At 39.9% G+C, this 25,218-nt stretch overlaps 2 protein-coding genes across 14 annotated transcripts in view; one reads left to right on the forward strand and one right to left on the reverse strand.

The window, feature by feature from the left end:
* OFD1 (OFD1 centriole and centriolar satellite protein) overlaps positions 1 to 5,432 on the forward strand; it is a 58,407-nt gene extending 52,975 nt beyond the window's left edge. For 6 of the 8 annotated variants that reach the window (XM_039493771.1, XM_039493800.1, XM_039493809.1 and 3 more), the window contains 3 exons: positions 119 to 304; positions 1,312 to 1,410; positions 4,474 to 5,432. In XM_039493771.1, the coding sequence (XP_039349705.1) occupies positions 119 to 304; positions 1,312 to 1,410; positions 4,474 to 4,506 (318 nt within the window). In that variant the 3' untranslated portion in view covers positions 4,507 to 5,432. The remainder of the gene's footprint in view (positions 1 to 118; positions 305 to 1,311; positions 1,411 to 4,473) is intronic. The other 2 variants (XM_039493808.1, XM_039493810.1) reach the window with 1 other exon arrangement.
* A 1,410-nt stretch (positions 5,433 to 6,842) lies between these two features.
* Positions 6,843 to 25,218, reverse strand: part of GPM6B (glycoprotein M6B) — a 134,971-nt gene continuing 116,595 nt past the window's right edge. For 4 of the 6 annotated variants that reach the window (XM_039493849.1, XM_039493869.1, XM_039493842.1 and 1 more), the window contains 6 exons: positions 23,474 to 23,660; positions 20,475 to 20,631; positions 14,727 to 14,898; positions 11,796 to 11,869; positions 11,362 to 11,427; positions 6,843 to 8,767 (listed from right to left, as the gene is read on the reverse strand). In XM_039493849.1, the coding sequence (XP_039349783.1) occupies positions 8,618 to 8,767; positions 11,362 to 11,427; positions 11,796 to 11,869; positions 14,727 to 14,898; positions 20,475 to 20,631; positions 23,474 to 23,660 (806 nt within the window). In that variant the 3' untranslated portion in view covers positions 6,843 to 8,617. Of the gene's footprint in view, positions 8,768 to 10,220; positions 10,412 to 11,361; positions 11,428 to 11,795; positions 11,870 to 14,726; positions 14,899 to 20,474; positions 20,632 to 23,473; positions 23,661 to 25,218 lie in introns of all 6 variants that reach the window. The other 2 variants (XR_005586031.1, XR_005586045.1) reach the window with 1 other exon arrangement.

The following is a 25,218-nucleotide window of genomic DNA, read 5'->3' on the forward strand; positions in this document are numbered from 1 at the left end:
TTAGACTGGCAATGTACAGAACTTCATATATAAACATGCTGAATTAAAACCTGATTTGAAATATTTTTGAACTGGCTGGTCAGTTTTAAGTGTATTGCTGTTTTGTTGTGATTTTTAGAAGTTGATCCAAGATTCGTTGAAAAGTGAAGAAGAAGAAGAAGAAAAAAAGACAGACCGTAAAGTGGAAGAGTCAGAAATCAGTAATCCTGATGCTAAAGACAATTTGTGTGACCCTCGTCCTAATCCACTAGAAAAATACATGAAACTGATACAGCAGAGCAGAGAGCAGGAGCTGACAAACAAGGTGATATGCCAAAACCTGTAGGCAGTAAAAGGGTGATTTCAAAGTGTGACTCTGGAGGACAGTGTTTTATCTGAATTACAGTGTATCCACGGATCATGAGGTAGAGAATACTGTCAACTCAATTTGGTCTTCTTCATTTTCAGTGTGAAAGTTAGAGTAACAAATTGTGAGAAGAGGAGCAGGTTTATAATGTAGTTGGTCTGTTCACTGTTGGAGATCTGTCTTCCCAAGGGGTTTTGCCTAGGTCATGTGGGAATGGCAAGATTACATTTCTTATATAAGGCTGTGCCCAGCTATATTGCATTATGTCAAACAGTAATACAGAACAGAATATGTGTATTTAATGTAGTTACAACGTTTTGAAACCATTAATTTCTATGTAAACAGAGGATAGTTAAAACTGAGGGCCTAATTTTTAGAGGGACCTCCTCTTGCACGTGCAGTTCACTAGTCAGTATACATAATGCATGTTCACTAGTCGGTATGCATAATGTACATAACACACACGATAGAATTTATACTTCCAAAACCCATTTCTGCAGAAATTGGGTTTGCCTCTGCATGCACAAAAATTGCAGGTGTGAAATAGCTTCCAGATGAATGGATGTCAAAAATTAAACATTTAGCCCTGAGAGAACAAGTAACTATGTGACTTAAAAAAAATTCCATTGAAGCATTCCAGTTAGTGGATTGTCATAAAAATGAAATTTCTTATGTAATAAAATTATTTTATAAGTTTCTTTTCAGAAGTGGTTCACATTTTGTATCCCCAAACATTATTACTTTTGGGATGTAATACCATATTGCTGGCAATGTGCTTGCTCTTCTATAAGACATTATTTAAAAAGTCATGGGGTGTGCATAAAACTACATAGATAGATAGCATTTGTTCACAACAATAGCTTATGTGCTTAAGCTCTCTGTAAGATCATATGCTACAAAAGTACTATGATGTTTGTAAAGTTAGGCCAAAGAACCAAATTTAATGCTTTTCTCTTGTTTGCCAGAGCTCCAAAAAAGAGGAAGAAGTATCACTGATAGAGAGACTTCTGTCTAGTGAAAAAGATGACAGGTCAGGCTGGATACAATTATTATTTAAAGCTGAGGTATTATTAATTGCTAAGGAGTCACAGAAATGGTATTTCAGTTACTTGAAAATGACTCATTTTATTAATGATAGTTGTGGTTTGATTTATAGTTAACTTGTCTGCCTTTTAAAATGAAATTCATACATAACTTTCAGACAAACCTTTCTCCTAAACAAGTAGATCAAAAGCAATATGCTGAAGTTAGGTATCCTTGTAAGTAAAGAAGACTAGTTTTTTCTTTAATTTTCCTTAGAAAAATGCAGCCCTCTTCTCTTGGGTGAAAAAATTATTACAGCATCTGCAAACACCCCCATTTACAATGATGTTAAGCAACTATATTCAAGGGAGCTAGCCCTGCTGATTAGCCCTTTATCGATGAGACAGCAGCAGCACAACCTCCACATGGCCCAGAGCTTGAGAGAATTCCTGTGGGTTAATGACACTCTTATTGCCAAACAGCTCTGCAAGGCTAACAAACGAGAGTGCCAAATTGGCAGAGTAGGTTTGGTTATGTTTATATTTGCTCGTTCTGGCACTGGATTGTGATTAACAATTTATTTCAGGTAGACCAGGAAAGAGCTGTTGGAAAATAAAAACTCACTTGCTTCAGTTCTGAGCCAATGATGTAAAAGATTCCGTATCCCATTACACAGGTTCCTAAGCGATTCCGCAAAGCCCGTTTTTTCATTGCATCTATTAGATCTGTGGGGTTTTTTTTTTTTTTAAATTGCAAATAGGAGTGGTGGAATGTTATGCTCAAGTGGATGGGCTTGTCTGAATTTTTACATAAAGAGCTAATTGTTGAAGTAAATCTTAAACTATCCCTGCTTCCCAATGATTGGTTGTTATATGCGTAGCTAAAACTAGAGGGTATTTTAATGCTTTTTCTGCTAATGCTTCTGCGCCTTACCTGTGATGATGGTCTTTCCATTGAAATCATTGGAAGTTAGAGTAACCCTGGTACAGACAAAAAACAGCAGATATAGCTGGAGTGTTTCAGTAGAAGTTTGAATGGTTTAATAAGGCCTGGTCCACACTAAAAAGGGGGTTCGAATTAGGGTACGCAAATTCAGCTACGGGAATAGCGTAGCTGAATTCGAAGTACCCTAATTCGAACTACTCACCCGTCGAGACGCGGCGGGGTCGAACTCCGCGGTTCCCCCGTCGACTCCACCACCGCCGTTTGCAGTGGTGGAGTACCGGAGTCGACCGTGGCGCTTCCGGAGTTCGAACTATCGCGTCTAGATCAGACGCGATAGTTCGAACTCCGTGAAGTTGAACTCACCGCGTCGACCCGCGCGGTGAGTATGGACCTGCCCTAAGATACATTTACTCAAGAAGATACAAATTTAAATTATGCAATAAATGTTTAAGTTGTAACTAAAGTGTGTCTTCCTTACTGTAGCAGTGTTTACATTACAAGGTAGTGGTTTGACTTCCCCCGCTTGTGCTAGCTCTCTTCGGCAGCGGAGGCACAGCTGAGCCATACCCCATAGAAACCCACCTGAAACCGGTGGGTAAATACCCTGCCCTGACCAGCCCAGCCCAGCCTAACCCAGCCTCTGGTGCCATTACCCAGGCTTCTGCAGCTGCACTATTTATACTCGTATTGGTCAATGAGAGCTAGCACAAGCATGTGTAGACTAGCAAAGGAAATTACGTCTCTAGCGCATAGTGTAGACAGTTTATATTTCTCCCCTCTCACATGCTGAACACTGTGTTACGTAAGGTTGTGCATGAATGGTGACAATAAGGGATCCCCATCTAACAAAAACAGTGTATTATCTATTTGCATTTGGGTAGTGATCAACAGCTCTGGGTCTAGTTGGCAGCTGGTATCAAGCGGAGTGCCCCAAGGGTCAGTCCTGGGGCTGGTTTTATTCAATGTAACATTAATGATCTGGAGGATGGCGTGGACTGCACCCTCAGCAAGTTTGTCGATGACACTAAAGTAGGAGGAGTGGTAGATACGCTGGAGGGTAGGGATAGGATACAGAGGGACCTAGACAAATTGGAGGATTGAGCCAAAAGAAATCTGATGGGGTTCAAGTGCAGAGTCCTGCACTTAGGACAGAAGAATCCCATGCACTGCTACAGACTAGGGACTGAATGTCTTAGGCAGCAGTTCTGCAGAAAAGGATCTAGAGGTTATAGTGGATGAGAAGCTGGATACAAGTTGACAGTGTGCCCTTGTTGCCAAGAAGGCTAACGGCCTTTTGGGCTGTATAAGTAGGGGCATTGCCAGCAGATTGAGGGATGTGATCATTCCCCTCTATTTGACATTAGTGAGGCCTCATCTGGAGTACTGTGTCCAGTTTTGGGCCCCACACTACAAGGAGGATGTGGAAAAATTGGAAAGAGTCCAACGGAAGGCAACAAAAGTGATTGAGGGCTGGAGCACATGACTTATGAGGAAAGGCGGAGGGAACTGGGATTGTTTAGTCTGCAGAAGAGAAGAATGAGGGGGGATTTGATAGCTGCTTTCAACTACCTGAAAGGGGGTTCCAAAGAGGATGGATCTAGACTGTTCTCAGTGGTGGCAGATGACACAACAAGGTGTAATGGTCTCAAGTTGCAGTTGGGGAGGTTTAGGTTGGATATTAGGAAAAACCTTTTCATTAGGAGGGTGGTGAAGCACTGGAATGGGTTACCTAGGGAGGTGGTGGAGTCTCCTTCCTTAGAGGTTTTTAAAGTCAGGCTTGACAGCCCTGGCTGGGATGATTTAGTTGGGGGGTTGGACTAAATGACCTCCTGAGGTCCCTTCCAACCCTGATATTCTATGATTCACAAATAGGTACCCTCTTATTTTTTGATAGGATGATTTCATTGTCAGAAGCTTATGCTCAGACACTGATACTAATTTTCAAGAATCCACTTACTGCCTGGGACTATTGATGATGCCACTGTAATTTGAAAGGCTAATTTGTAAAGCCAGAGGTAGGAGGTTGTCCCTTCTTAAATCTCAGGCAAGTGGAACTTTCTAGTAGGAAGGGAAGCTATTTAGAACCATGAGTAAATTTCAGGTAGAAGACTGCTTCAGAACCAATTCATAATTCCTTTCCCCTTCCATCCCACATTTAGTGCTGCAGGCGTCTCTCATGGAGAACCGGATGAAGACTTCTGGTGAATAGCAGCTACTCTCTCCTAATGACCAGCACCATGGAAGATGGTGTGAAGTTATGTAAAACAGTCACTACACCACCAGAACTGAATATTTTCATGCACAGTGGTTTCAGCTGAGGATCAGAATTAAAGTTTAACATGTTCATATTTGGGATAATGTCTTTGTAAAAGGCTAATTTTTTTAATGAGTAATTTTAGATGAATCTACTATGACTGGTAGTACTAGTAGCTGCTAAAACCATAAGTGCATGGCCTAACCTTTCTGTTTTAAGCTTTCCCATATCTTCACAAAATATTCTAGGAGTCACTGTAGCCTGTTGATCAGAAAGTGTGTTTGTTTTCGTATTCATGAAAAAGCTCTGGGCTGTGACTGAAAAGCAAAGGTGCCTAGTCTATTAGGATGTAAAGCAGTTCAACATTTTTTCAGATAAATTAGGTGGCTTTTAAAAAAAATACCATCCTGCCTTAAGAGAAGAGAGTTTTAAAGATTAAATGATAAATGAACATTCAAACAAAGTAGATTTGAAAGTGAGTGTCTTTTCCAGCATGTTTCTATTGCTGGTTTCACAAATGGCATGTCAAGATGACTATCTGCAAGACAAGGGCTCAGATATGCCAATTATGATTAAAATTTTTAATGCATTCTGATAGCTACCTGATAATTTCTTTGAGACCACCTTTGGATTAGTGTAGTTTTTCACTGGCGATAACTTGTTTAAGTACTTTTCTAAAGAAGCAGTAAGAGGGGGGAAGAAAAATACACTTTAAAAGGTGAGCTTCATGCTGTTTTACTGCTGGTATCTTAAGTATTCCATAGGCGAGAGGGTACGAGCATGACTGTCTTAATCCTCTATAAAATGCAAACCTAAAAAAATGTAGACTGTTCTGGTATTTTATAATAAAATGTGTCACCTGTGCTCTGTGAAGTTCTCGTTATTGAGGTACAGAATTTCCCATTAGTAATCTATGTAATATGGAAGTACTCTTTGGTTTGTGGGTAAATATTTTAAAGCAGCAATATGTACTACTCCAGAGGTTCTCAAACTGGGGAGCAGGGAACATATTCTGGGGAGAAAGAATGAGAAACTTTTTTGGAGGAGGGGGGGGGGAAATCCCCTTACTGCACACATTTTACCACCAGCAGTAAATAACTAGCAAAGCTGACTTCTCCAGATCAGGTCCTCAGGTAGTGCTGTGCATTTGATAACAACTTTGTATAATACTGTACAAACTGTACCTTCATAGACTTAAGGTCATTATGGTCATCTCAATCCATTTGCTATGATGTGGTGTGTGCATTTAATTGTAAGTATGGACCACAATTGCAGTTTTGCTTTTGCTCATATTACAATGGCTTGTTGGCTCACTCGTGCAACAGAAACAAAATATCTCAAGTGAAGCGCTGCTGCTGCATAGATCCGTATAGGTACTTGTGTGGCAGGAGGTGTAAACTACTACAGCCACAAAGAAGGGGGGCATAATCAAATAAGTTTGAGAACCACAGTACTATACAGTAGGTATAGTGAAGGTGCAACTAGTAGTGTACTTGATTTGGGTCATGGTTACTGATAACATGTAACAAGGAGAAAATCCTAGCTTGACTCTCAGTGGTTGCAGGGCTAGCAATCTTTTTCTGTAAAACTGAGTGCATGAGAGTTGTAATAATTAATATACAACTGACTGATTCTTCATTCAGCCACAGTCACTATTGGGAAGTCAAGTTGGCCATACTTCAGTTTGTATCCCTTTTAAAAAGGCAAATAGAATGAAAAAAATGTCATTTCTCTGCCTTCAACTTTTTTTTTAAAGTAAATTTATATTTAGCCCAAGAGGATATGTATAGGTAACTTCACAGCAAAGCCCTGCAATTTGTGCGTTCAGAGTGCTTTGGGATAGCGGCTGAGCATTGAGGGGTAGGGACATTTCTCATTTTATATAATGCTCAAGAACCAAATAGGAAGAAAAATAATTAAATCAGGCACATGGTCTTCTGGTCTATATGTTTACTGCCCAGGATATTAGTTTGATTTTAAAAACTTATGAAAAGCACTTCATTCTATGTGACTACTTGAATTTGTTCATTAAAATGCTGTAGCAGTTGTGGGCTATTATCACAATGGAAACATCTACAGCCTGTGGTATGCCACCTAGAAGCAGAGTCCTGGTACCATATTCAGTAAATATTGAATTATTTTACTCAGGATGAACTTATCAGAGATGTATTCAAAAGATGTAAGATGTAGAATTCATCCAAATAAAGTAACTCATTGTTTGTACAGCTATAACAGTCTAAAAAGGAGTCTTAAAATAAGTATAGACAAGTGGTGTGTCTATTATCTACAAATATTTATTGTAACACTTGGATATAGCTACAGGAAGCCCTTGGCACTGATAGAAAATATTGATTCACTGTTAGGTTACAAAAATTTATACATAGCAAAATTTAATGCTCTTTACATAAAAATATTAGACTACTTAAACAAAACTTCAGAAAACTCCCAGTAATAGCTACATCGAACTAGAAAAGAATTAGGCTTTAAGACACTGCCTCCATTACCCTTAGGCAAACACTGGGCTAGAACATCACCTGCATTGCTGTAGAAATGTTTCTCTTTCATGCAACAGGTAAAACAAACACTAGGCTACACTGTCATCTGCTCTACATACACTTTGCCCCTTTTTAAAAAACTGACAAATTAGACTTTTAGGCATTTAACCAAAAAATTCAACTGTAAGGTAATACTTGAAAAATGTCTGTCCACATCTTAATGTTGACTTAGCTAAACAAATTTGTGCTTCCTTTTTATTTTAATATTCAGCCAACAGTCAAAACTAATCAAACCACACATTAACTTAACATGGGAATATAACTTGACTTTACCATTTAATTTTTTTTCAAATGACTGATACTTGATTTTTTTCCCCATACTTATATATATTTTGTGAAGAACAAACACCAACTATACCCATCACTAATACTCAAGATATCACTGAATGTTTCTGAAAAAACAAAATGAAGGCAGACTGCTGTGGGAAATGACTAACAGCACCAGATTTTTTGCTGACCACCACACTTGCTTTTTGTGATTTATAAAGAGAAAATGAATAAGCACTGGCTATAAACTTAAGCACCGAAGTAGAGAAAGGTGGCTGACCAGTGGTCTGCTTTATGGCTGTATATATATATATATTTTAATAGCTTATGTGAAACACTGCAAATTCACTAGTCTGCTCATTTGGAATAGTCAAATCAGTTTCATTTTAATAAGGTAACACTTTTTGCTTAATAATACAGATAATGGTCTCCTGCTACTATATAAATGCTAAGGCATTTATAGAAAATAAATATTAAGGCAAAGCTGACATTTATTTTCAAAGAAGGGGATCATTATCCTGACAGGCATCTGCAGTCCATCAACATATCTATCAATTAATAAAAATAATTAAAACTTGGAGCAGCTGAGCAATTACCCAGCTTACGCAGATAGTAAGTGCAGTAGAATGACAGTGGCTCACTATAGCATTATTGAAAAAGGATGTGGCTCTGAAAATGGACTTCTGGCCTTCAGCCCATAAAAAAAGTGTTTTTAGTTAGACACTTGCCCTTTTATGAATCAGCTGGTTTATTACATGCTGAGATTGTATCAGTAAATAAACATGAGCTATGAGAAATCTGATGAGCGAGCCAGTTTCATTTGGTATAGAACTGGGATAATTGTTTTATCACATCTCATAACTGTGCAGTTATTTATGGCCATAAATCTCCTGCTACTTGCTGTTTTGGGTCACCCACTACAATTTTGTGGATGAGCTTTAGGCCACAAGAATTAATACCAAGAGTCTCAAAAGGATGACTGACTGGTCACTTGTTACAAAGTGTTGCCTTCTAAAATGGCTGGACCTGAAACCTCTTAAATCTGTACTAAAGAAAGGAAGGTTACCCACTGGAAGGTTTCCCTTTGAACATGTTCCAGGAGCTTGAATGTGAAGTTTTTACACTTCTGTATTAGATTGGTAGACATACACATCTGTACTGCAGAGCAGCTGTTTGACGATTTGTCAGAACTACAAAATTCTTCTGTTGAATTACTCTGGCAAACTTTTATGTGTATGAATTGAGTTGCTCTTTTGACCGAGACTGGATATCTTGAAGCTCCTGCTCTTCTTTTGCTTTGATATCTTGGTAAGCTTGCATTTTGCTTGCATCCTTTAAGTAGGCCCAGTTAGAAGACAGTATCATGAGGAAGTGGATCTGGAAGAGAAGGGTGAGCATGATGGCTAGTGAGCATGTCAAGAGGCAAAGCGAGCTGCTAGTGAGATTAAGACATTCATTAAACAAAAGTTATTCTACATTAATAAGCATTCTGCTATTAAACAGCACAGAGGCTCATTTCAATTGACTTCTAGAATTTTGCATGCTTATCTTCTAGTTTGCTTATTAAAAACTAGCTAGAGAGTGTTAGTATGCAGAAGTAGTAAAAATGAGCTGAAGAGTTTTACTGGTTGTTAAAATGCAATACAGGAAAAAAGGAAGCAAAAATATAAGCAGCTTTTTGCATTTAGCAAATATATACTCTGAAGCTTAGAGTCGACTGATGCTTAAGTTTGTGGTGTTTTTCTTTAAACACATGTAGTGCAAAGATTCTGGTGAGATTTCCCTCCCGTCCCATTCAGCCCCCTCCAAAGAAGCCTAAAATTGTAAACATTTATTTACTATGAATAATAAAAAGCTACATTTTAACATGGGTAAATTAAATTAGGAAACGTGAGTCCGAAACTGTAAGTAAAAGCATGCAGTGTGAGTTAACAAATCTTAGTGGTGGCATTTTTATAACTTTTTTTTTTTTAAAACTCCCATTTTCTACTTTCAGGTAAAGTTTGAAACAATTTCTATATATGCTCAATTTGCACAGTAAAAATCTCTTGCCATCTTCTTTTCACCAAATTTCATGCAAGAAAAATCTACAGCTGAAAACACCTTGGTTCTTTTGTGCCTTGTCAACAGTGTTGGTCTATGCACAGTTTCACTTCCCATACAGTCAAACTTATATTTTGAGATCTGGCTACTGAGAAATCAGTTACTACTTCATAAAACAGTACCAGCACAGAAATTACCTAAATGCTGTTTCTTACAGTCAGTTTGGGGTCCAAAAAGTGATTGTTTTACGCAGCGCTATAGAATGGTATTTTCTTTTCCCAGAGAAAGCATGATTTGGCAGTTACTTGAAAATTTAGTATTGAAGTTTCAATTCTTGTAGAGTTTCCCAAAGCCTCACTAATAGGCTGTACCTTGTGGCTATGTCATCCATACATTGGAAATACTGGCAAATGTATAGGGAGTCTTTTTAAAAAAATACATTTGTAAACACATGGTACTGTAGGTCAGTCAAACAGCTACGTACTGGCACTATTCTAATCAACCTGGTCCCTTGTAGACCATCTATAATGTATGCTTTATTCTTACTATTGAAATTAGTGCAGAGGAGAGAGAAAAATAACTAATCAATCACTGCCATTTAAAAATTTGTTTGAGAGATAACGGTTAGGATGTCTTTCATTTAATAACTCCTGCCTTCAGAGGATGATTTGCAACAAGTAAAGTAACTGAATCCTCTCAATGTTCAGAAAATAGCCAGATCTCATCCACATCAAAATTCATACACAATAAGTCATTTTATTAATCTGATATGCTAAACGATGCTTACTGAAGCTATTTACAAATTACTGTAACAAAATTGAAAAGCTAGACTCTTAGTCTAGAGTGTCAGTGGTATTTTCAGGCTACGCATGCAGCTCTTTACTGGGCTTATGCAATTTAGAATTTAGTGCAGCAATCTTCCCGACTCTTAAACTTCAAAACAGCATAGTTATATGTGGTAGCCATCATGTAGATCAGCTGGTGGAAAAGAACAAAATACAGGAGAGTAAGATACAATAAGATGACGGCTCAAGCCCTCTTGGGCAATTTTTCGATCAATTCTATGACAGACATAACTCTGTCTCAGATGATGATTCAAGACTTGTACTAAGCAAATATTTTGCTACTCAGTTTTAGATATAATCTAGAGTCTGGCCTGGGACAGCTACAGTGGAAGAATAGTGAATATTACCCCTGAATTTGGCTAATGCGATGTTAAAAGTTGATAGCTCCAATAGTCCCTTACTGTAAGAGAAAAAGTGAAACATGCCATCTTGTTAGTAGCTACGTTTCCACTTGCTGCCTAAGTAGCTTTCGTAGGCCCAGTACCAGTGACCTGACCCCAAGTTTCCTAGGTTCAGACAAGCAGAGTAACAGGTTTACATACTGCCCTTCACTGCAAAACAAAAAAAGGGAGGGACTGGGGAGAGAGATGGCTCAAGTTTGAAAATCCCAGAAGCAGGATATTTCAGAAGAAAAGAGTCAAGAAGTTTGGTTATTTCCAAAAATGAACTTCCAAAAAATAAAAAAAACTCAACTTCTTATGGCCATAATTTGGGATTTTTCTGGCTTGAAATTACCAGAGTTGGGCCTTGCTCCATCCAGAGTCAAACTGGAATTGCAAACTACAAATGGAGTAATTTATCAAATGCTATTAAAAGAGTTGCAATAAGCAAAGTTCTATTCAAAGTACTGTCCCCTCAAAGTTTGCTTGCCTTTGTGATGGATGTTCTAATTTAAGAAAGCTACATTGAGGTGCAATGCACCTAAATATTGGTGACTATTCTAGAAGCTTAAGTGCAACAGGTCACTCCGTTTTATTTGAAGTATCACTGTTTTCAAGGTGTTTAATGTTTTAAAATATCTTATTGTTAAAAGCTGAAAGGAGTGTGTTAAGTTTCATTAGAAATATGGAGGTTGTTACCCACCAGGGCTATGACAGTGGCACCAGCTCCAGCACAGGCCACAATGAACAGGTGATAGGACATGTAGAACTAGAAAAGAAGAGATTAAAACAAATATTTTAATGATTAGAGGAAAATACAATTGAATCTGTTTGCCATTTCAATGCAGAACTCTAACACTGCCGATTTTTTTAACTATTTTTTTCTTTATTGCTCTATTCATATTACTGGTTATTTACAGAACAGATAGCCCAGAAGACTTTGAAAAAATTTGTTAGAGAACAATTTTATTTTTTTGGCTTTGGATGGCAGGAAGAAAGATGTTAACAATATTGATATTTGCCACTGTTGCATAGATGGTGGTTTTGGCAGGTTAGTAGAGGCTTCTGAAAAACGCATTTATCTTCCAATATGACTTTCTTTGGCTTCTGCAATAGCCCTGTAGTTTGTTATTGTACCTCATTTGTGTTGCAGATGTTCTCTAAAATTGGACCACAAGCCCTGCCTGGTACAGCATTCCAAGGGATGATACCTGAAATGACAACACCAGAGCAAAATGTACAATTAGTTCCAAACAGCCAACGCATAACCTTCCATTCCTCTCAATCTTATTCCTCCCCACCCACATGCCAGTTGTGTTCCCTTCTGATGCACCCACACATTGACCCAGTACAGCTTTGAGTTGGCAGGAGAAACTACAAAGAAATCACTCAGATGGTGCATTCTCCGTACACCAAGACTAGCTGCTGCTTGCCAAATGTTCTCAGATGTAGGTTTCCCATATGGCAGCCAAATGGTGATTTTACTCACTGTTGGCCCATCATCTGTGAGCACGCCCAACTCCCCTGATTACTAGAGGCAATTTGCAGCTCAAAAAGGTATGTGGCACCTTTCAGAATTGGGCTGAATACTGAAGTCCTTACTAGGCCAAAACACCACTTGAGTAAGGTTTCAGTATTTTGGTGTAGCTGGTGGTAGGGAAGAATTACAAAAATACAGTATTTCCTATTTCATTTCCAATGGGTAGAAAACTTTAGGTGAACCCTGGCACATATAAATCCAATACTTCCAGACCCCTTTCACCCCCATAATGCACAAGATGATTACACCTCTACCCCGCTATAACGCGGTCGTGGGGAGCCAAAAATCCCTACTGCGTTAGAGCTGAAGCCCCATTATATCGGGGTAGGGCCGTCAGGGCTCTGGCGGTGATTTAAAGAGCTCCGGGCTCCAGCCACTGCGGGGAGCCCCAGGCCCTTTAGATTGCCGGTGGAGCCCCACTGCCGCAGCCCCGGGGTAGCAGCAGCAGGGCTCCAAAGGGATTTAATGGGCCCCCACATCAGCTGGAGCCCCGGACCCTTTGAAACACCACCTGAGCCCCGCTGTCACAGCCCTGGGGTAGCAGCAGCAGGGCTCCAGTGGTGATTTAAAGGGCCCGGAGCTCCCGACCCTTTAAAGCGTCGCTGGAGCCCCACTACTACCGCGCTATACGCGAACCCATGTTATATCGGGTCACCTTATAGCGAGGTAGAGGTGTATTTATTTACTGACCTTATTGGTTTTTAAAGTAAATGAGATCTGGAAGATACTAAATGTTTAAACTTTTAGGCCCATAACAGATGTAAATTTAAAATATACTGCAAGCATGTTTTTCAATTCATTTTGTAGCCCTCCCATGTTAGTTTTAAACTGTGGCTGATCACTTTAAAATATATTAATGTCTGTCTTCACAATACAATTTAAAGAAGAGTTTTCAACACTATTAAAGCCATTCAAACTCTGCTGGTTGGAATTAGTGGTTGTGGCAAGAGCAGACTGTCTGAACATGAATTTATCTTAAATTCGTGGTACAACTGCAGAAAAAGCATCACAGGATTTACTCCATAACCACTTTTAGTTCTGCTTTGCAATTCCAAAATACACAGCACCAACCCAAGTAAATACTGTGGTGGAGTACTAATGATTCCTTAGTCAAAGACACATGTACTGAATGTGATTGTTCAATTCCGATGTGCATATTTGGAGACTTATACTGGATAAGATTTTATTCTGGATTTTTGTCAAGATGCATTTGGATGGAAATTGGAATTCAATTAAAATGTACAAAAACAGCATTTTAAATAATTTTTTTTTACTGGTTAAATAAAATTAAACTGCTGGATATATATAATAAACAAGCTTATCAAAACGCTTTGCATTTAAAACTGAGTTATTAAATAAAGGTGATTCATTTTAGTTATTGAATTGACAGACTGTTTCTGGTCACCAGGGGCCAGACTGTCAAAGGTATTTAGGTGCTTAAAGATGCAGATAGGCACCTAACCTGCCACAGCACTTTTGAAAATCGCATGAGGCACCTCACTCATTTATTTCAATGAGAGTGAGGTGCCTCATGCGATTAAATTGCTTAGGGGCTCTTGAAAATCCAATGAGGCACCTACCTCCCATCATTTTCAATGAGAGTTAGGTGCCTAATGGAATTTTTGAAAGTGCCATAGCAGGTTAGGTGCCTATCTGCATCTTCAGGTGTCTTAAATACCTTTTGAAAATCTGGCTCCATGTCCTTCACGTTTTTAGAGTTAGTAGATCTCATCCTCTACCACTTTGGTTTTTTCATAGATTGGTAGAGGAAAACAAGTTGATCTGCTTTCAACTACCAGTGGGTTTATCAAGTTTGAATGAACTAGTCCAAATGAAAACAATATTCTCTCTGAACCTGCTAGCTAAACTGAAACCAAAAATAAATAAGCCAAAAGCTTTTCTGCACAACAAACTGGACTTAGTCACCCCACGGTAGAGGCTGAAAATAATACAGATGCTTACTTAATGTATTATTTTAATGTAACATTTACAAAGCTTGAGTTGACCTCGAAAGTTAAATATTTTCTGCCTGATCCTGTATATAGTGAAAAAAGCAGCACCCTTCCAATTAATTAATTAATTTGAGGATAGCTCATTGTTGCAGCATTTTATTATTTAAATTATTTTAACAGATTATTGTGAGCTTAGGCCTTAAAATAGGTTGTCAATTTCAAAAATCTGTTTAAAAGGAAAAAAATAAATATAAATTCAATTTTTTTATATTTTAAAAAATATCAATTTGTATCCACTTTGTTCCTAAGCATTTTATTTTGAGATTGTTTTATATTTAAACCTGATACAATAATATGGGTAACAGTTACAAAATCAGTTGAGATACATGACTTTCCTGTTCAGTTAAACTGAATGCATCGGGAAGGAGGTTAGTAAGAACTGCATGAAGTGGAAAAGTAATGGCATTTTCAGAGATACCATACTCTGCTTTTTGGTTCATCTGATAAGACAGACAAACCACTGAAGATAGGACAAGGAAAGAGGATAAAGAATTTAATCAGGATTAAAATAAGTACCGTATTGCCTGACATCCACGCAGATCTGGTCCCCTGAAGCTGTCATATTTGTCTGGAGTGATTTGATGACTTCACAAGTTGACCATATGTTATAGAACATAAAGACAGGCACAGCAGAAAAGCCAAAGACCCCAAGCCAGGCCACTCCAAGCACATATGTGAGGAAAACAAACTGGGCAGAGAAAACACATTTCAAGTTTAACTCTCTGAAGGGAACAGAATGAATATGCTCTCTCCGGGGAGAGGGGTATCTATATTTTAAATAAGCTCCTACAAGTCATTTTCAGGAAGTTAAACATTAAAAGCCAGTTGCCATACAATTTTTTCCTTGTAAATAGGGTCTTTTGGGCAGTAGGAAAATGACCAGGCCAGCATTTCTCGCTTGCAGTTTTCTTTAAACAAATACTTAGCTCAAAGGCAGTACTGAAAATGTAAGACTCAAATGCTCCATTTTTAATCTGTCTGCTTGAGTAAACAGCTTGGTCTTCTGAAAGAGCAGTTTATTAATCACAGTTAGAAGAATTGTAAACTGAAACAGGAATTCTGATTTTAAGTTAAAACCAGTAAATGCCAACAAATCAAATAAGATTTTAAAAAATTAATTATATACCAGATATACAAGAAATTCTCTAATTCTTGCCAGCTGTACACTATGCAGGGGAATCAAACCATGCACATCTCTCTGGAGATACAGTGGGGTCAATTCTGAACATAAATTTAAGAAAACCCATTTTTGTCTCCTGAAAAATTAATCTGGGTTCCTAAAATGAGACACCAGAAACCCTAACAGCTAGCAGGGGTATATCAACTAAGACAAGCTGTTTTAAAATGTTTTAAATTAACAAGACGAAAGATCACAGACATGAGATGAAAAATCTAGAATCCCTCCTTTGGCAGGGTTTAATATCATTGCAGAGGATGTCTGAGATATTAAACAGATACTACACTTGATTTTGGCTTTGGAAAGACTCCTAATATTATTTTATGTTCTGAATTGTTTGCCAGACTAAATTTTGCTTTAGAGAGCATGTAGAGAGCATCATTAGAGAGGTGTGGTTAACACAGTGGTCTGGGCTTCTGGAGATCTGATTCAGATCCACGCTCTACCGCAGACTTCCTGCGTGACTTTGGGCAAATCACAATCTCAGTGCCTCAGTTCCCCATGTGTAAGAGGAAAGTAATGCTTCTTTTCTCCCATTTTCTTTGTTGTCTATTTACGTGGTGATCACTGCAGGGCAGGAACTGGGTTTTTTTTTTGGGGGGGGGGGGAAGATAGGGGGTGTTGTTTTTTTACTTTTGTGCATATTTAGTGCCTAGCCCAGTGAAGCCCTGGTTCTGGTTGAGACCTCTGTTCACTACCATGATACATATAAATAATACATTTAGAAGGCACAAATACTGTATCTGTAGCTTCATTGAAACATATGTACCAATTATATTGTAAAAGTTATATCTAGGTACTGAAAATATGTCCTCCTAGTTTATATTAAGGAGGCACTAGCAGAGGTGAAAAACTGGTTTTGCCAGACAAAGGGACGTATTTTCAGATTTCTGCCTAGATTCCTACGTAGATTAAGCATTCTAAAGCCAACTCAATGGAAACCCCTGTGAAAGTCAACAGGAAAAACAGGTCAAAGTGGGATGTGAAACAAACAGGAGCATAGGAAGACACCTTAGAGCCAGCATCCCTGGAAAGAAACCACAGGACTCATCCTGTCTTTGGGGGAGAAAACAATGAGTTTGGGGAAATATAAGAAGCAAAAAGACATTTGGTCATCCTTCACTGAGGAAGCTAATAGGACCGCACTTCTTTCATTCATGAAAATTGGGTCCTGGCCACGTGGGCTAGTGACAGTGCGAGGTTGTTTTATGTGAGAAACTGCTTTAGACAAGGATTTAAGCCTGTTAGTTAAGTTTAGACTGTTTAGATAGAACTTGTTCTCATTATCCTTGCTCACTATCTCTTAAATCTTAATCTTTGTAAATAAACATATTTGTATTTATGGTAAGTAGATTTTAATGCTGGTTTGTTATAAAGGACCTGATCCTGAATTGCGCCACTCAGTGTGTACACCATCTCTTTGGGGACAGCTTGCCTGGTAATTACCTAAGTGGCTAGTGATGGGGCTGGATGCTCAAGGAGGACTCGGGGTTTGGTGTGTACTTAGCACTAACCTGCACAGGGATGGCAAGCAGGGCCGGCTCCAGACCCCAGCGCGCCAAGTGCGCGCTTGGGGCGGTGTCCCAGCGGGAGGGTGGCAGGCGGCTCCGGTGGACCTCCCGCAGGCATGCCTGCGGAGGGGCTGCTGGTCCTGCGGCTCCGGTGGAGCATCCGCAGACGTGCCTGCGGGAGGTCCACTGGAGCCGCGGGGCCAGCGGACCCTCCACAGGCACATCTGCGGGAGGTCCACTGGAGCTGCAGGACTGGCGACCGCTAGAGCACCCCCCGCGGCGTGCTGCCGTGCTTGGGGCGGCGGAAATCCTAGAACCGCCCCTGATGGCAAGGTCTGTGGTGAGACCTGAAAGTAAGTGCTTGGTGGACAGAGGCTGTTGGTTTCAGGGAGCTGAACCACAGTAGGCATAAAGAAGATTGCTTCACACTAAGGATATGTAGTGGCAAGGTATCTCAGGACCCCAGGGGAGCATCTCACATGGGCATTTTTTTGTACGTAAAATTATCTTTTTTCCCATTTTAGCATCTAGCCAAATTTTGCTTTGGCAGCAATGACCATAAATAGATGCGAGATTGTGATGCCAGGGCAGACTTTTGTAAATCCAGCCTACCTCAACCTCAGCAGCCTTGGAGGAATTAAAGCTGTTACTGAAATGTAACGGCTTTGGCCTCTCCAGCTGTACTGGCCTCCTGTCCAGCTCAGTGTTTAACTTGGCAGAACTCAGCTTCAGTGAAACTGGTTCCAGACTATTTACTATCACAGTTGTCCACTTTAGCATTAGTATTTCAGTAGTGCCCAATCTTCCAGTTGGGACTTGGGACCAGTAGCGTTAGCCACTGTACAAACAGTATAGAAAGACAGCCCCTGGCCTGAAGAGCTTACAATCTAGTGTGAGACAAGGCAATCAAGAGGGTGTGACAAACAAATGGAGGCCTTGGGAAGGAAGACAAAGCTAAGAGCGATGGTAACCTGTGGGTACACAGACCAGCTACGTGCACCACTCAATGCTTCCAAATCAAAAAAGGTGTTTTTTTTTAAACTACAAAATATAAATAAACTAGCCATCAGAATCTCCATGGCCCTCTACTAGGCCATTGTCGGGGGCAGTTCTCCATGAGCATCACCGTAGAAATGGATCTGAAGGACAGTAGCGTCTGAGTGGCTCTATGGGTTAGTTTAATGAGGAAAAGAGTGATCCAAAAGAAAGTTAAGAGGAAGGAGGGTTGGGGTTGAGGGGGAGTCACTGAGGGAGAAGAGTATTGCTCAGTCAGGCAGATGGGAGAGCTGAAAGACAGAGCAAATTTGTAGTGGAGAAAGTCCACATGGTCATGGGACTTTGTCCAGAGACACTAAGCAGCATGGGAGCAAGGCAAAGAGAGATGGGATAACCCAGGGTTGATTGGTGGGATGGATTTTGCAGTGGAACAAAGAGGCAGAGAACTTGGGCGGGGGGGAGGGCAGGTGCTTGCAAAAGGCCTAAAGGTTATGGGTGTTTATTTCTATAGGGCCAGACTCTTTATTCATACTAAACAGTACTTCACTCCAGAAGTATTCCCATTGACTTCAGTAAGGATATGATGGTTTGGGGTGGGAGGGGGGGAGAAAGAGGGGCTGGCAGCTTTTTTTTAAAACCACAACATGAATATTATGGAATCCTTGACACCTATGATGGCCAGGAAAAATGCAGCCTTAATGATGATGTGATATGACTCATCTTTATAGCACTGGCATCCAACAATCATTCTGGAAGCTTGGAAATCTAATATACCTGCTAGAACTGAATCAGCAGCATGGGAAGAGGGAGCTGGCTGCACTGGCAACAATTACCTACAAGTTGTGATTGCCTAGATCTGTAATGTTACACAGACATTTCCCTTTTTATGTTCAATTAGTAACATCATTTTAATTGTTAATGTATCTTAGAGCTCTTACTTGTCACTTCTAAATTCCCACATTTTATGATGCTTCATGTAGCATATTTGTTGCAATTTCTACTGCAGAAGAGTGATCAGATTTTTCAAAAAGTCATGGAAAACTGTTTTTGCGCTTCATTTGAACATGCATTTATCACAGTTGCATGCAACATAGGTATATGCATAAGGAGATGAATAGCCATTTTTGTTATTGCAGTTAACTAAATTGCACAAGTAATTATGCACTCAAAGTGAGATGTGCAAATGTATAGGCATTTTTGTATTCCTGACCGTTGGAAAATAAAGCCTTAAATATAATTCAGTTGTCATCTTTTTAATGTCACACTTGCCAGAAAATAAAATGCTTCAAAAATTACTTAATTGACTTAATTTAATATTAGGTTTTTGAAAAGCGTATTAAATAATACAGTTGAAAAATTACTCTCTTTGTTCAATACAAACATGCTATTCCCTTTGTATTTTTCTTGGCTGAAAAAAACTCTAAATTTATCGGCAATATGTTTTAATTATTAAAATGCAATATAATCACACCAAAAGCCTATTTTCACCCACACTTCCTCCTGCGTGATCCCAGCCATATTCCTTTGCTTTCTTCATAACTATCAGCTTTGAATTCAAATTTTCAGACAGTTTTCAAATCCTGTCTCAAAAACATTGTGTCTCTGTTCCTAAAGAGTACAACCATGAAGGAGCTGTGAGCAAGATTTTGAAGTTTTACTTTTTTTTTTTTTTTTTAAAGTGTACTGATGGGAAAACCATTTGGAACTTTTTAAAGGTTTTAAATATTTCATCTGTATTGAAGGCTCCTCCTGCAATCTTGAGACAGTTGCTTTCTCTCTATGCCTTGGTTTCTCGTCTGTAAAAATGGGACAGTAATACTTGTCTAGCTTCCAGGGGTTTTGTGAAGCTTGATTCATTGATATTTGAAGGACTTTGTGGAATGTGCTATAGAAATGTAAATATTTACTATTTTTTAAAATAATCCTGCATAAACTCTACTCAGAGTTTTGTAGTCCCAACTCTAAGAGTCTCTAATGCCGTGGTTCCCAAACTTCTTCTGTCATGCTCCTCTTTACCTGTAATGGAACCTGTCCAGGCCGTCTGGGAGCAGGGCTGGAGCTGAGGCCAGAGCTGCGATTGGGAGCCGAAGCTGGGGCTGAGGGCAGAGTGGGTTGGGGTGGCGCTCCATCCCCACCCTCCCTGAATCCCCCTGAACATTCCTCCGTGCCCCCCTAGGGAGACATGCCCCACAGTCTGGGGACTACGGCTCTAATGCCAACTCCAAGCATCACAACTCTTTAAGGCCCAAATGCACTTAGCACCTGGGTTGAGCATTACAAAATTTACAATCTACAGCCATGAAGTTGAGGTTAGAACATGTAAGTACCTAAATAACTCATTCTGCAAAGTTTGGATCCAGCTGAGCTTCCCCTAAGTGCAAAGACAAGATGGGTCTCAGTGCACAATCCTGAATACCTCTCTTTGTGGGGGTATGAAAAGTTTAACTGGGCAAAAACATTCTGGTGAAACAGCACCAGAGTCAAACTAAGCTAGATCTTCACTAATGTGAAGAAAATATTAAAAGGCAGCTGCTATTCTTCCTTTGGGTAGCTGGGTGACGGCTGCAGTACTGTACTTACCATTCCACTGATGCATCGGCCACAGGCTGTTGTTTTGAACTCACCATGCAGTTCCTTCACAGCACTTGTTGTATAAAAACCTTCCGCCAAAAGGATTATTCCATATAAGAAAAAAAATGATGCAATGCCATAGATTACATACTGCATTAGCTGTATGCTAAAATAGAAGAGGAAATAAAAGTTAGTCAGACTTGGAGTCATGTTAAAACAAAGCAGTCTTACCTGATAGGATATCTCCATTAATTTTAATACAATCTCCTAGAACTGGAAGGGACCTTGAAAGGTCATTGAGTCCAGCTCCCTGCCTTCACTAGCAGGACCAAGTACTGATTTTTGCCCCAGATCCCTAAGTGGCCCCCTCAAGGATTGAGCTCACACCCTGGGTTTAGCAGGCCAATGCGCAAACCAATGAGCTATGCCTCCCCCTCTAGGCTTCAACCTGCATGGCAAGAAAATCAGCATGAGCAAATTCATTCTGCCAAGTATCTATTCAAATATTGTGGTTCTGTTTTAAAAAAAGAGGGTCAAGGGTGTGTGTCCCAGCTTTATGATGCTCATTTTACAGATGTGGAAACTGACATGGGAAACTGATGTGCACCAGAGGGACAATGGTCTAGGGCCTGCCTGGGAGTCAAGAGATCTGGATTTTAATCTTGCTTCTTACACTTTAGGATAGTAATGATCTTTGCGCATCAGTTCCATGCCTGCAAAATGGAGATATTTCTGTACTTCATAAGGTGTTGTGACCCTTAACTTAATGTTTGCACTATGGTACATATGTAGGAGCTTGAAGTGGCAAAGGCTGGAAAAGAATTTGGATATTCTGGCCACCTAGCTCTGTGCTCACTCTTAAGGGCTATGTTGCCTGTAAAGAGACAGCATCATCAGCTCCAAAATTCACACCTCTCTTACGCCTCCTACCCAAATTCATCTGCATACATATTTCACAGTGCATGAAAACGATGTGAGATTTTCCTGAGAACATGTGAATGAGCATCACTCAATTTTAACAAATTGTTCAGCACAGGAGTGAATCCATAGTTTCATAGCAAAGGTACAAGAATATCAAGTATGGTTAAAAATATAAGCCATGAGTGCTAACCTACTAAAAAATATCTGCAGGTACTTTTAAACCCCTCCAACTAGATTTGTCTGTTTCCATTAACCCTTGGCATTTCTCATTAGGCTTCCACACAGCTTTGTGGCCATAGGAATTCAAGTACCAATTGCTTCTTTCCCTGAAACAGTGCCACTGTAACCCTGGTTGCTGATGTTGCGTTGATAGATAGTTGGTCACAACAGCTCTCTCCCATGTGTTGCTATCAAGAGTTCTTGCAAAGCTTTCTCTCTATCAGTTGGATTTCCTCCTCAGTTAAACAAATGAATCCCATTACTTTGCACATTAGTCTTTGTTACACTCAGCGTACATCTATACTACCCACCAGATCAGGGGATAGTAATCAATCTACTGGGGATCGATTTATCGCTTCTCATCTAGACGCGATAATCAATCCATGAATCGATGCCCGTACTCCACCTCGGCAGGAGGAGTAAGCAGCGTCGATGGGGGAGCTGCAGAAATCGACTCGCCGCCATGAGGATGGCCAGGTAAGTTGAACTAAGATACTTTGACTTCAGCTACACAAACAGCATAGCTGAAGTTGCATATCTTAGATGGATCCTCCCCCGCAGTGTAGACCAGCCCTCAGTTGCTGAAGCACAGCTAGTGACGCTACATGCCATCGCCATACATGCTATGGTTCTGCTGCCTTTATAGAGCCCTGGAAATCCATGGAGCATTTCTGTGAATCGTGGATCAGATGCGGATACAAATTTTGTATCCGTGTAGGGCTCTATACATGTGTATAGCATGCATAATATACTAGCACCTTGTCAAAGGATTTTTAGATACTATTAGATAAGCCCTTGACCTAGGGTAAATTGTCACCAGACAATCAAGGGCCGGGTGAACAAGACTGGAGGAGAAAAGCTTTATTTCTCGATAAATGGGATCCAGCAGTAGCTCATAAAATGAAGTACAGGGAGAGCTGTCAAGACGAAGGGGAAGATGACAGGGAAATTCCGAGAGTCCATGTGCCTTAAAGTAAAAAATGACCAGGGGAGCGTACCAGGATCCTACCCAACACACCTCTTAATCCCTCTACACCAATGGCCTCGTGCTGCGGGCTAGAAGAAATGGCTTGGCAGAAGAGGGCAGCTAAGCATAGTTACAAGGGCTCTACCTGCCTACTTCCAACAGCTGAGCATGCAGTGCTCCCATCCCTTGCTAGGCCAGGAAACACAGGACGTGATCCCACTGCTAGTAGGATTCTCCAGCCTCAAATCAAAGCTCTTGGGCACTCTGTACACAGTAGTGCATTTCCCTCCTCACAACCTGCTCCTGTCCTGGGGGCATTGCTCATGTAGTTGAAATTCTACAGGGCTCAGTCCTGCCCTGTGCCTCTGACTAGTGCAGCTCTGTAGCATGTGCAGAATGAAGGAAGGAGAGCGCAGCAAGGCTGTCCCAACATAGCTGGCTGACTCACTTCACAGGAGTGAGTGTCCCTCTCGTTTGCCTTCCCCGTAATCAGTTACTAGAGATGACACACGTAGCTCTGCACCAGTGCTGATTTGGTTTCCTACAGGCTGCTCCTTTACATTTTTAGGGCCCTCCCATCAGCTGGAAACAGCTGACATTTTGTATTTGATTCAGATCCAGCTGTTAGAGGAGACACACTGTGTTCTCATTAGGATTTTACACCTGTTCTTCCTGTTTTGTCTGGCATAAGAAGTCATTCAGGCTGAAACTATATGCTGAATCTCCATGCATGGAAGTGATAACACTAGACACTGTGCAATGTGTATATTTAGAGAAAAGAGCCTAAGCCTCGGAGTTTGGCATTCGAGTTTGGATCCATTTCTAATCTCAGTTGTGTTTTGCATTATGGGGTGTTTTGCTGGAATTCTTTCAGGAAGTAATGGAAGAGGGGCATACTTACACTTCACTCAGCAAAGCATGGTCACTGGAGTTTGTGGAGAAGTGTTGTTCAAGGATAGATACGGTTCCAGTGAGAGCCACATGACCACAGCCACAAAACAATGCTACCCCAGAAAAGCAGAGAATGGTTGCCACAAGTGAAGCATATGGAACTCCTCCCAAGCACTTAATGCAACATTCAAAGCAACCTAAGCAGAAAAGATGAAACAAAGGAAACATTATTAAGCACAACAGCAAATTATGAGGAGAACATCATTCACTTTTCATTTAGTACAACTGGTGGGGGCTGGCTCTAAATTAAAAAAAAATAATTTGGCAAAGTGATATGTGGAAAGCTAACAGATGATGCAAGACGACGACAATTCCTGCTCTAGAGCAATGACCCTCAGCTTTGTCTGTGTGAACTCAACATACACAAGTGGAAATGGGTTGAATTCTCATATCTTTAGAAGATCAAGAAGAGGTCACTGGTGAGTTAGCTCATCAACCGAAAAACAAAAATCCATTTGGTTGAGTCCCTCTGATCTGACTGCTCTCATATAATACACTGCATTTAAAAACTATTTGTAACAACAACATGAAGTGTCAGTTACACTACTGCCATGCTCGTTAAGCAAGTCAAGAAAGCGAAAGCATTTGGGAAAAGATGAAAATGTATTTTATACTTCTACTGAATGAAGGAGTTCTATACTCCAGAGTCTTCAAAATCCGGCTGCTACACACTATGTCCAAGGACTGTGTTTTTATGAAAGGTTAATATATGTCCTGAAAACAAAATTATATAAAGCTATTCTATAAACTAGTTTAGCTAGATAAAAGCCAATGGGGCTGAGAAGTGGCAACATGGAGAATATTTGGAATAAGAGAATAGGCTTTAAAAGGAAAAAATAGATTTAAATAGAAAGGGGAAAAGTTCAAGTGGATGTTTGGCAAATAAACTGAGACTGAAGTTTCCTTTTCAAAAGGAATAGTGAGCTCTAAAGTGTACTATTCAGAAAGCATAGTGCATAGTTTTGTCTCCAATTTAATAGAAAAATACTGGATGTACTGTGTCATCTGGATGAAGGCTACCACAGAATCAGAGACATTCTGACAAGGTAAACTCAGTTGCAACTATCGGAGTCCTCCTGATGGCACTGCTTGAAAATCCATTTTCTTGCAGGACTGAGTAATGTGAATTGGAAACAAACAGAGCTGTAAGTGTGTTATAATGGTAATGGCAATCTATACCAATTCATTGCTTCAGGGTGATAGCATTACACTGGCTAAGCATTCATCATTAGTGTATGTGGTATACAATTGTGCAAAGTATAAACCATTAGGATACTGCTCAATGGAACTACCGGTGTTGAATATAACAGAAACAGCCTGTTTCTTCCAATATATGATACAAAATGAATCATTAACCATTTAAAATTTATGGAGACAATTGGGTGGTGCATACATCATAACTTCTGTCTCAAATTCCAAGAAAAGATCAGCAGATCTAGGCCTACTAAAGGAAGCAGGATTTTTTCTAACATCCTGATCTTCCAAGTAATGAATGAGTTTTGCAACAGGCTCGTCTAGGGGGCATTAGGAAGTAATGTGCGTACAATGACAGAAAACCCTCTCACCATTTTATCAATGTAAAACTCTTTGTTTTAACGATCTCTTACCAAATGCCCCTGTCATGCTTAAACAGCTATTGCTACTTAGATGTCTTATGAAATGCCACTTCAGTAAATGCATACAAGATTTAATTAT

Source organism: Mauremys reevesii, linkage group 1 (assembly GCF_016161935.1).
Source record: "Mauremys reevesii isolate NIE-2019 linkage group 1, ASM1616193v1, whole genome shotgun sequence".
Taxonomy (NCBI): Eukaryota; Metazoa; Chordata; order Testudines; family Geoemydidae; genus Mauremys; species Mauremys reevesii.